Source organism: Penicillium expansum (assembly GCF_000769745.1).
Source record: "Penicillium expansum strain MD-8 chromosome Unknown contig166, whole genome shotgun sequence".
NCBI classification, from domain to species: domain Eukaryota; kingdom Fungi; phylum Ascomycota; class Eurotiomycetes; order Eurotiales; family Aspergillaceae; genus Penicillium; species Penicillium expansum.
This window is the reverse complement of record NW_015971345.1, coordinates 132477-143528: the sequence shown is the minus strand read 5'-3', so window position 1 is coordinate 143528 and position 11052 is coordinate 132477. Positions and strand designations below refer to the sequence as shown.

General features: G+C 50.5%; 4 protein-coding genes across 4 annotated transcripts; 2 read left to right on the top strand and 2 right to left on the bottom strand.

Moving 5' to 3' along the window:
* Nucleotides 1-269: 269 nt before the first annotated feature.
* On the top strand, nucleotides 270-2328 carry PEX2_049960 (FAD-dependent oxidoreductase; the record flags this gene model as incomplete). The annotated part of the gene is made up of 4 exons (XM_016742271.1): nucleotides 270-688; nucleotides 744-1140; nucleotides 1189-1369; nucleotides 1424-2328. 4 exons carry the CDS (start codon nucleotides 270-272, stop codon nucleotides 2326-2328), a joined length of 1902 nt encoding a protein of 633 aa, XP_016597601.1.
* Nucleotides 2329-2901: 573 nt separating this feature from the next.
* PEX2_049950 (putative NRPS-like enzyme) lies at nucleotides 2902-6206 on the top strand (the record flags this gene model as incomplete). Its single annotated transcript, XM_016742270.1, has 2 exons — nucleotides 2902-3198; nucleotides 3249-6206. The coding sequence occupies 2 exons, from the start codon at nucleotides 2902-2904 to the stop codon at nucleotides 6204-6206; spliced, it is 3255 nt and encodes a 1084-aa protein (XP_016597600.1).
* A 228-nt stretch (nucleotides 6207-6434) lies between these two features.
* On the bottom strand, nucleotides 6435-7930 carry PEX2_049940 (Glycoside hydrolase, superfamily; the record flags this gene model as incomplete). The annotated part of the gene is made up of 4 exons (XM_016742269.1): nucleotides 6435-6771; nucleotides 6825-7428; nucleotides 7499-7791; nucleotides 7854-7930. The coding sequence occupies 4 exons, from the start codon at nucleotides 7928-7930 to the stop codon at nucleotides 6435-6437; spliced, it is 1311 nt and encodes a 436-aa protein (XP_016597599.1).
* A 980-nt stretch (nucleotides 7931-8910) lies between these two features.
* On the bottom strand, nucleotides 8911-10499 carry pigc (phosphatidylinositol N-acetylglucosaminyltransferase; the record flags this gene model as incomplete). Its single annotated transcript, XM_016742268.1, has 2 exons — nucleotides 8911-10097; nucleotides 10172-10499. 2 exons carry the CDS (start codon nucleotides 10497-10499, stop codon nucleotides 8911-8913), a joined length of 1515 nt encoding a protein of 504 aa, XP_016597598.1.
* Between the last annotated feature and the right edge of the window lie 553 nt (nucleotides 10500-11052).

The following is an 11052-nucleotide window of genomic DNA, read 5'->3' as shown; positions in this document are numbered from 1 at the left end:
GATTCTCGTTGGAAGAGACGCACGGGAGTGGAGTGGGAGAGGGCTTGAGCGAGACATCGTAAATTGCAGTGGGGGGCGAGGTAGCCAGCGCGTTTTCCCTTTGGATGCCAACCTCATGGAACGGAAGTACTATCCACGTTGTATCCATACATCGTACTATGTACAGCTTGAGCTAGCAAGCGTCGGAGATTCATTTAAAAATCTCCATCAGCCACTTTTCTCAATCTTGCTGATCTCGAGTATAGTTTCTTTCCTTTCACATGTCCATCATGGCCCCTTGTTCGTTCATGGCGGGCATTTTGCTCGGTGCTCTCCTCCTAGCAACACCTGGAGGTGCCCGTGTTGGACAAGTTTCTCCCGCCTCGGTAGCTGGTGCACCGCTATTTGATAGCGAGAAGTTCCAATTGACAGATCATGACATTGCGAAGCCCAGCCAGCACCAATCAGCCTTGGTTAAATTTGGGAGCGAGGGCAGTGATAAGACCACGCAGCCTACAGGGAAATGCAAGGTTTTCCCTGGTGACCATCAGTGGCCGTCGCAGTCTGAATGGTCGACCTTGGATAGTCTTCTAGGTGGCGCGCTCATCAAGACAGTCCCCCTAGCGGCGTCTTGCTATTCTTCATGGCCCGAATATGATAGCGAGGAGTGCGAGAGAATCGGCTCGCAGTGGACGGATTCTCATCTTCAGTTAGTGCCGCTCCATGTATAAAACATTGAATTTCTATACTGACTCCTCGATTAGTGCTGCGGACCCGGCGTCGGCAATGTGGCCACTGTTCGAGGGAAGAACCTGCCTGCCAACTACCAATGCCTCTGCATCTTGCACTGTGGGTGGCTACAGCAGCTATGCTGTGAATGTGAGCAATGTGGCTCAAATCCAGCTTGCTGTCAACTTTGCACGCAACGCCGATATCCGTCTGGTGGTTAAGAACACCGGCCATGACTTCAATGGAAAGTCCACCGGTGCTGGTGCTTTGGGTATCTGGACCCATCATCTCAAGGACATTGAATACTATGAAAATTATCTTGGCTCGGGCTATCAAGGTCCAGCTGTCAAGATGGGGTCAGGTGTGCAGGCATTTGAGGTCTATGCAAAGGGCCAGGAACTTGGATTCACTGCCGTTGGTGGCGAAGGGAAGGTGAGTTGATCATTCAAATATGATATTTTCGATGACTGACCTAATTAGACTGTTGGTGTTGCCGGTGGCTATGTTCTCGGCGGTGGCCACTCGCCCATGTCCAGCGTGTACGGCCTGGCTGCTGATCAAGTTTTGGCTCTTGAGGTCGTGCTGGCCAACGGACGCTTTGTCACAGTGACTGAAGAAAGTAATCCCGATCTATTTTGGGCTCTGCGTGGTGGCGGCGGTGGTATGTTTGCTTTTCTTTCCCTTCCTGAGATTTCATCTAACAGATTGCCCTTAGGAACTTACGGAGTCGTCACTTCGCTCATCTCTCGTGTCTACCCCAAGGTTGGTGTGACTGTCTCGACATTTAACTTTTCCACTGGCGACAATGTCTCCGTGGAGACCTTCTGGGCTGGCGTTCGATCATACTTGGAGCGATTCCCGACTCACGCCGACGCCGGCACCTACGCCTACTTTTGGGTGCTGCCGACAGGCCCCGGTGCCTTCACCTTCCTAATGAACCCCTTCTTCGCCGTTAACCACACCGTGGATGAGTTCAACGCTTTAGTCAAGCCATGGTACGATGACCTCCACGAGCTGGGAATTTCAATCCAGCCAAACTCAACATACTACGACAGCTTCTACGACGGCTGGAACGCCGGTTTCCCCCTCGAAGGAGTCGCTTCCTCGACCATGATGACGGGCTCTCGCCTCTTCCCACGTGCAAACTGGGAGACCTCCACCTCACTAAATGCAACCTTTAACGCCCTGCGTGCCACAATCACCGACGGCTTTGCATTGCTCGCATTCAACATGAAAGCCGAGCTACAAGAAGGCTTCACCTCAAACTCAGCAAACCCAGCTTTCCGCCAGACGCTGATGCATGCCATCACATCGACTTCCTGGACAAATACCACCTCCGATGCCGATATCAAAGTCAAGATGGATGGTCTTACCAAAGCCATTGGGAAGTGGCGCGCTGTCTGCCCCGATTCCGGCGCATACATGTCCGAGTCGGATATCCAAGAGCCGCACTTCCAGCAGGCTTTCTATGGTACTAACTACGACCGCTTGTATAGACTTAAGCAGCGGTATGACCCGACTGGCTTGTTCTATGTGCCTACTGGTGTTGGTAGTGAGAATTGGGTTGTGAAGAGCCTTGATGGTCTTCCGGATCAGAATGGTCGTTTGTGTCGTGCTTGAGAGGATGGGTTGTATATTAGAATTTATATATGTAGAGTAAATCTGTTATAGATATGAACCATGTACAAAGTAACTGAAATAAGTTGATTGGTGTACATGTTTTATTTTGCCTCATATCCTATGACGTCGGTCCTTGCGATACCATATTGTGACATGATTCGATTACCTGGCTTATACTATGAGCCTGGAGAATGTGCATTCGACTGATTTCTTTTAACAAAAGAGTAATGTCAAGTATATCGGCTGCGGAATTACTTATCCGCTGTCCATCTCGGGTATCCGAGCTCATGAACGCCAGCGACTCAGGGCTGGTCTCATGTCGTATGGCGAAGCTGTTAAACACCGCACCCATCATTTAGATACGAATTCCACCAACGCTCAGATGAAGCTGCAATTGACACCTGGAAATAAGGTGGAGATCCAGACCGGGGATAAGCGTTTTCCGGGGGGCATCAAGTCGGAAACCCGGAAAAGCACCCGTGATGCGTGGGATTACCCCAACATGGAGCTTTTCCGCCACATATAAAGCTATCTCGAGTGAATGAATTGGCATTGATATTTCAGACATCTATCATGGCTACACTAACCATCACAACTACTGAAGAGGGCGTATCGCCACTCCAAACCAAAGATATCGCGGCTCGGCTATTGAACGGCACGCTTCACTCCCAGTGGCCGGCGTTTGAACAATTCGCAACTATCGATGGCCTTTTGAAATCTCATGCTGCTCAGCCAGATGATGCAAAACGGCCTCTAGTATGCTACCCGATTCGCGGAGCAGCTGACTTTGAGGAGCATACAGCCGGGGACATCGATCGGTATACTGATGTCGCTGTTCGCTTTTACATGAAGCAGGGTCTTGCACCCGCGGTAAGAAGAAAGCGATTATTCTGTGTTAACCTGTACTAATTATCCTCTAGGATCCTAATCTCGACCAAGCGCCGGTGGTTGCTATGCTAGCTGGATCTAGCTTCGAGGTCGTGGTGACTTTCTTCGCGCTGAATCGCCTTGGTTATGCTGTAATTTTCCTGTCAACACGTCTCACAGCCCCGGCCTATGCCAGGCTAATGGAGATGGCAAATTGCAGCCAGATTATCAACATAAACCAATTTCAGCAAGTTGTAACTGATATTTGTACCGAACGTCCTGGTTGCAGTAGCTTCTCGCTACTACAAAGAGAGGACTGGTTCAACCGTCCTATCGGAACTTCTCTTTTTACACGTCCCGGTGCGGATCCATCACGAGAAGGAAAGAAAATTGCCTGGATTCTACATTCTTCGGGCAGTACCGGTTTCCCGAAGCCGATCTTCCTCACCAACCTTCAAACCCTAGCCAATTTCCGCAAGAGCTTCGGACTGCGTCTTTTCACTATCAGTCCGCTCTTCCACTCCCATGCTCTGATGGAGCTTGGGCGAGCATTGTTTACAAGAGCACCGGCGTACCTGGGAAACCATTCTCTTCCAGTCACATACCAAAATCTTTTCGATGCGCTTCTGGTGGCCCAGCCACAGCAAATCAGCGCCGTGCCATATGTGATCAAATTACTTGCAGAGAAGCAAGAAGGTATTCAAGCACTGGCTAGGCCGCAACTCGTGTTGTATGGTGGTTCCAGCTGCCCAGATGATCTTGGCGACCGTCTTGTGGCACAGGGCGTGAATCTGGTGGCCAACTATGGAGCGACGGAGACCGGACAAATCATGACTTCTTTCCGAGCTCCAGAGGATAAGGAGTGGCAATATATGCGACTACACCGTCCGGTTGCAGACCTCACTCTGATGGATGAGATCTCGCCTGGGGTTTTCGAATGTGTTGCGTTGGATGGCCTGCCAAGTAAGGGTCCTTCGAATTCAAAGCCACCGTACAGCGCAAAGAACCCAGAGAACTCTTTCAGAACAGCCGATTTGTTTACCAGACACCCTGATCCAGAGAAGAGCAATTATTATAAGTATTTGAGCCGGCTGGATGATCGAATCACGCTAGTCAATGGTGAAAAGGTGCTTCCTATCCCTATTGAAGGTCGCGTTAGAGAAGAGCCTATCGTGAGTGACTGCGTTGTGTTCGGCTTCCAACGCACTGTGCCGGGGGCTTTGATCTTCCGTGCTCCTGGGAAAGTGCCTCACTTGAGCAATGATGAATTCTTGGAAGCTATCTGGCCAGCTGTTGAAGCGGCGAATGCTCGTGCTGAGACGTTCTCTCGCATCCCCAAGGAGCTCGTCGTCATCAAGGGTGCTGATGTTGTATACCCACGAACTGATAAAGGAACTTGTATACGCGCTCAGGTTTATCAGCAATTCGAGGAGGATATCACGCAGGTATATGCCAAGTTCGAAGGGAGTGGCAAGAAAAGAGGTTCCCTTGCGCTTAGTATTCCAGAGTTGGAGGATTGGTTGCTTTCAAGATTCAGCAAAGACTTGGGCGTACAACTACCCAGTGCTGAGGTGGACATCTTCTCTGCTGGAATTGACAGCTTGCAGACAACGCAAATCTGGAGGTGCATCATGCGCGATATTGATATCGGCGAGACGGGAGATCAGCTTTCACAAAATATTGTGTTCGAGAAAGGCACTGTCAACGCACTTGCAAAGCACCTCTATCAACTGCGAACTGGGCAAGAATCCGAGAAAGAAGATGAGCTTCAGTCCATGCGCGAAATGATCGAAAAGTACTCCCACTTTACTCAACATTTCCCAACCCTCACCCGAAACCCAGAAACAAAGGTGGTGATGGTCACCGGCGCAACCGGCAACTTAGGAGCCTTCATTGTCTCAGAATTACTGAAGAGACCAACAGTCTCCGAAGTGTGGGCAATCGTGCGCGCACCAGGACAAGCAGCAGCAGGAGCTCGTCTCTACAAATCTTTAGCTGATCGCAACATCACCCTCACCGACACTGAAGCCGCGAAGCTTCACGCCATCCCTGGTGACATGTCACAGTCCAACCTCGGTTTCAAAGACCACGATCTGGAGCATTTACTTTCGTCCTTGACATGCGTCATCCACAGTGCCTGGGCTGTGAACTTCAACCTAGGCGTACGGTCCTTCGAGCAGCAGCATATCCGCGGAACATACAACCTCATCAACCTCTGTCTGCGCTCCCGCCTGCCCTCACCTGCACGTTTCTTCTTCTGCTCCAGTGTAAGCGCTGCAAGTAACACGCCCAAACCTGCATCGATTCCGGAGACTGTCATTGAGGACTTGAATCTCGCACAGAAAACGGGATATGGCAGGTCGAAATTGGTTACAGAACACATCACCCGCAACGCCATGCGTCAAACAGGCATGCAAGCCCGAGTCCTGAGAATCGGCCAGCTTGGCGGTGATACAGCTAGCGCACAATGGAATGAGACGGAAGCCGTTGCGCTCATGTTCCGAAGCGCGTTGACAACAGGTGCATTGCCGGAACTGAATGAGCGAGTGAGTTGGTTGCCTGTTGATCAGTGTGGTCGGGCTATTTCGGATATTGCAATGAATGCCGCTGGATCTTCCGATGCCAATTTGGTGTACCATTTGGTCAATCCGAAGACTTTTAGCTGGAAGGGGGATTTACTTCCTGCTTTGAAGGGGAAATCAGCCTTGCCAGAGTTTGAGGTTGTTTCTCCGCAGGAGTGGCTGAGGAGATTGGAGAGTAGTGAGCAGGATCCGGAGAAGAATCCGAGTGTTAAACTTGTCGATTTTTGGAGGTCCAAGTACGCAGGTTATAGCCAGCCGGAGGCAGATGTTTCCGGCGCAGGGAAAGAGGGGAATGGAGAGGTTGGACTCGCATTCGAGACTGAGTATACGGTTCAAGACTGTCCCTTTTTGGCTCTTGTCGAGGACCCTGTTGCTGGTGGTTTGATCCAGAGCTACATTGAGTCGTGGGTGAGTCGATGGACTACCTAGCAAATGGATAGATAATATAATCATCATTTGAATTTCACCACATCCCATGAAAGATATTGGGATGATGATGGTGGCATTGAGAGTGAAGAAGAGAGAACTTGTCGATATTTAGAAAAACAAAGCAGACAAGGGGAATTAAGGTTCATTTTAGGAAAGTACAAGCAATCTGGTATATAACTTCACAAGCCCGGCTCCAGGGACTCATCAATAGTAAACAAATCGAGTTCCCTAGGCATGGTCCACAGCCTTGGGGGTGTGAGACTCAAGACCCTTCTGCATAGCCTCCAAGTGCTCAAAATTGTAGGTATCCTCACCCAAGCTCCAAGCCATGACACCACCAAGGTTCTTCTCCGCAACAATTTCCGTGAACTTGCGGGCAATCATCGCGGGGGTATCCCAGGTCCAGAAAATGTTGTTATCGCTGTCGAAGTAGTATTGACCACCGCCCACCTCGTCGGTCTTGCCGTCCTTCTGAGCTTTGCGCCATGACTCTGTAATGGAGACACCCTTGCACGTACCGTAGTCCGAGAGACATCCAGCTTGGCAGAACTGGTCGGTAGTTCCGCTATAAGAAGTTAGTTCAGACACCAATCAGAATGAGGTGATCGTTATGCATACCAGAAGCCGGAAGAACTGCAGCACTGTCCTGATGGGCACTTGGCTTTCGCTCCAAATCCACACGTTCCATCGTTGCTATCCTTCAGGTCCTTGGGCGCAGCAGCGACATTGCCGGCCTCGAAAGTCAAAGCACCGGATTTGCCATTGTCCTTTCCATCGTCGGTCTCGAGCTTGGCAAGATGGCAACCGAGAGGGTTCTCATTGCAATCGGAGTTAGGGTCGGTGGTGAACCACTTAGCGTAGTACGCGAAGCCAAGATTGAGCTTTTCGGGATCAGCCCCAATGGCGAGGTACTCGTTGATAGTGTCCAAGGAGTTTTGAACACCGCTGGCGTGGTTGGTAACGTTATCACGGCGGTTGGTCAAATCGTAGGTCATGACATTGACCATATCGACAGGCTCGAAGATCTTAGGACCCTGCTCCTTGGTGAAGGCGATGAAGTCCTGCTTACGACCGGGTACTGCGATAGAGAGGATCTTGTCGCCGATTGCTTCGCGGATAGCTTCGAGGAAGAGAGGGTAGGTTTCGATCTCGCCCACTTTCTTCGAATTCGGCACGTCTTTGTAGTCATCGCCGTTGCCGCCGGGATACTCCCAGTCGATATCTGTTTGCATGGGTCAATAATTTGCTTTTTTTTAATGATTGTTTAGAAACCATTGTTGGAGATATCTTACCGACGCCGTCGAATCCATTTGCGTCGAGCATCGCAGCGACATTCTTGGCAAATCGTGTGCGCGAAGCCTCGTCTTTTGCTCCCTCGGAGAAACCAGTGGTGTCACCCCAGCCACCAATAGCGACCATTAGCTTGGTATCGGGACTGAAGCGCTTTCGCATAGTCTCGGGGGCCTCAAATGGCGTGTAAGCTGCCGGTGAGTCCGAGTTGAATAGCTTTGCTGCAGCGAAGCTCATGATCGCATGGTCAATGCCCTCGGTCTTTTCCTGGCCCGGGAGATCGGCTATATGGTATCTTGAATAGGTGTTAGCTGTGGGCTTGGGAGATATAGATCAATCTGACATGTTTGTACTCACTCGTCAATGTACATGGCAAACCGGGTGGCAGCCACGGACTGAACGGCCAGTAGGCCAAGTGCGAGACGTTTGAACATGATGGGAATTAATTAGACGACAGTTGTGATATTTTTATAGACAGGTCGAATGGTAGATCCGGGGATTAATGGAAAGAATGTATAAACAGATACCCAGTCTGTCGCCGAGAGTCGAAAAGCAGCTTCAAGCCGCGAACAAAGTAAACCGAACAAAGGACAATAGAATAAAACATCAGGGACAGAAGTAGGTCAGGTATATATTCAATTTCTGCAAGACGCCCGAAGACCAAAACATACCAGGATGATCGTCCCAGGACTGTCGAACATGTGCCTTGATCTGTGTATGCGGGGGCATGTGGGCCATTCCTTTTGGGAATGTCGCATCACTGTCTGGCTGTCTCATCAAATAATGCAGTCATTAAGCCCCCTGAAAAAAAGGACTTGAGCCGCTAAAAAAGGGCATCTGGCGCTAAGGAGTGACTGCGGAATGCCAAGTAATTCGGGGGCCGCCTGAAGTAGACACTGCCCCCAATAATTGAAACGATTAAATAAGTTAGGGGTCCATGATCCGAATTGAGGCGTTTCACATTTGAGAGTTTTTTTCCTTCGCAAGTAAATGGTGGCGGTTGAATCACGGTGTACGATGTACAAGGTTGGTATGCCAGATCTGCGCATTCATTCCCAGCTAAACCCGCATTCCCCCCTGAGTTGTACCCAATGGCCATAGAGATGACAGCCGGGTATAATATACAAGGTTCTGGAAGTATTCCCTGAAGGATTTCGGTCACGTCACGATCTAACTCTACGAGCATTGGCATGGGACGCGGGCAAAACTTGGCGATATACCGAAGGAAGGCACTTGAAACTGGATGTTTCACCCGCCAGTCATCGGATTCGGCGACTGTGACGGCTACTTCAATTCGGCGTCGGCATAAGGGAAAGACTGGTCTATGGGGTATAAGCAACAATAAGATCCATCAAAACGCCCACAATCTATATTACAATGGCGCTAAAAGTCATCAATAGTTAAACATAGGGGCTTAGTTCCAGTGGCGTCGAATGATCGGCCGGGCAGGGTCCCAGGGTCCGATAACAACGTTTTTGTACTTTTGCAAGCTGATGAGCCACCAGCTGCACCCGCCCATCACAAACGCTGTCAAGATGCTTCCTAGGACAGATCCAATGATGGTTGATGCCCATCCGCCGCTCAACGTGACACCAACAGCGCCACCAGCAACGATCACAAGGGCCAGCGTCAGGACCACATGACCAGTCCATGATTTCTGTCGCAATTGGCGCCGGAATATGGGGAACAGTCCAAATACTTCCATCGAGAAGAGCATGAGACTGAACACGTGGGTCGTAGAAGGCAGCCGGGAGGCGAGCACAGTCGAGGCCATCACAGCTGCATTCGTTGACAAAGAAGCAGGGAACTTTGTTGTGGCGCCTGCGCCTTCCCCGCTCCCATAGTCGAAAGAAAATATATTCATGATTAAAAGCCAGCAGCTCATTGCCCAGATAGAGTCACTGGCGGTGGACTTGGTAAGAGATTTCAAGATGGGACTGAGACCCAGGAGGGCGAAGTAAATAAGGAAGGCTGACTTGACGGTAGTCAAGCGTTGGCGGTTGCGCGGGGATAGCATCGAAACGCGGTGGGTATCGTGCAATATAAACGGGTCTGTAGTGCCAATGGTGGAGCTGCCTGGAGCAGACGGCACACCACTTTGCGCAGTCAAATGAGCGACTGTGTCGATACTTTCGCTGAAATCTGCACTGCGACGGGCGAGTTGTTCTTTTGACTCATTTCCAGCCATAGACAGCCCAAGGCCGTGAATAGCATTCGTCTTTGTATCATCGGATTGTGCGTCAACGGCGGGGGCATCGGGAGCATCGGGGGCGCTAGCAAATGAAGTCGAACTAGATCCATCATCGCCTCCAGCGGTTCCATCTGCAACTTGCATGGATTCTTCATGCTCTTTCCAGATCCAATTATCCCACAGAATCCAGCCCACAGCCGTACCAACACTTCCCCAGCAGACAATTGAGACAGGGCTCACTCGATCTTGGACAATGCTAACGAAGCAACAAACAAAGATGACCACCGAGCACACATGCTGCACAATCACAGTTGAATCCGCCACCAGAGGCCAGAAATCGTACGGCCGCACCCGAGGATTACGCTGAAGGTGATCGAGAAACGTTTCCGTATCGGTATAGTTATCCGGATCTATGAACCCGTCAGTAACAGCGCAGCACCAACCTCGAGCCTTACACGAGACCCGTGACCACAAATAGACATACACGATTGCTTGACCCAAAGTAACTTCTTCCAAGCACCCTTCCGCTTGCGACGCCGTCCAGCACCACCCAGTTTCTTGCGCAAAGCCGCAGCAGAGCCAAGATGGGCACTGCTTTCACCGTTCAACGACCGCAGACTTTGCTCGTAGTTGGTGGGCCCCGACCGGGCACGCGAGAGCGAGGGCGCAAAGTATGCATCTTCGGGCGCTAGGCGATTGGGGTCGGGGAGGGACCGTTCGAGCTCAGGAGACTTGGGCCCTAGGTCGCGGTTGGGATGAGTGTTGACGGGGATCGGGGGGGAGAAGGGGTCTAGCGAGGGAGGAGACGTCATCGAGCACAACTGGAACTAGCCTCGGGGCATGGCGTGAGAAGAAGATAAGCCCGATGTGTAATGTAGATGTGACGGCTTGGTGACAACGAGGGCGCGACCCGTCCGCGGGCATCTAGAGGCTGATTCAGCAGGTATCTATACACACACGTGACCTCATCAGCCCTTGTTGTTCGGGTTGGAAGAGTTGTTCAGATTCATTTCATAGGTAGGACAGAAGGCTTCAAATTTCTTTATTGGCTTTTGGAGGTATCAACTGTACTCAGTTAGTACTCTCCATATAACCGGATCATAAATTTACCTCTTATCACACCGCAAACATTTTGTGTACTTGCGATCTGAAGAGATATATATTCATGACCGTAATCCAAACTTTGTCTTTAAAACTAGCAAAACCAAGCCACAGAACGCATAAAAGATCTCGCTAGTCAGTGAGCTTGAGAGAACCGGGATATGAGACCGTAGTCAAACTCAAAAAAGATGATAGAATGATGCCCAGGAATAATTAGCTCTGAGAATCGCCGCATCTTGACCTAATATCCATACATTATGAAGA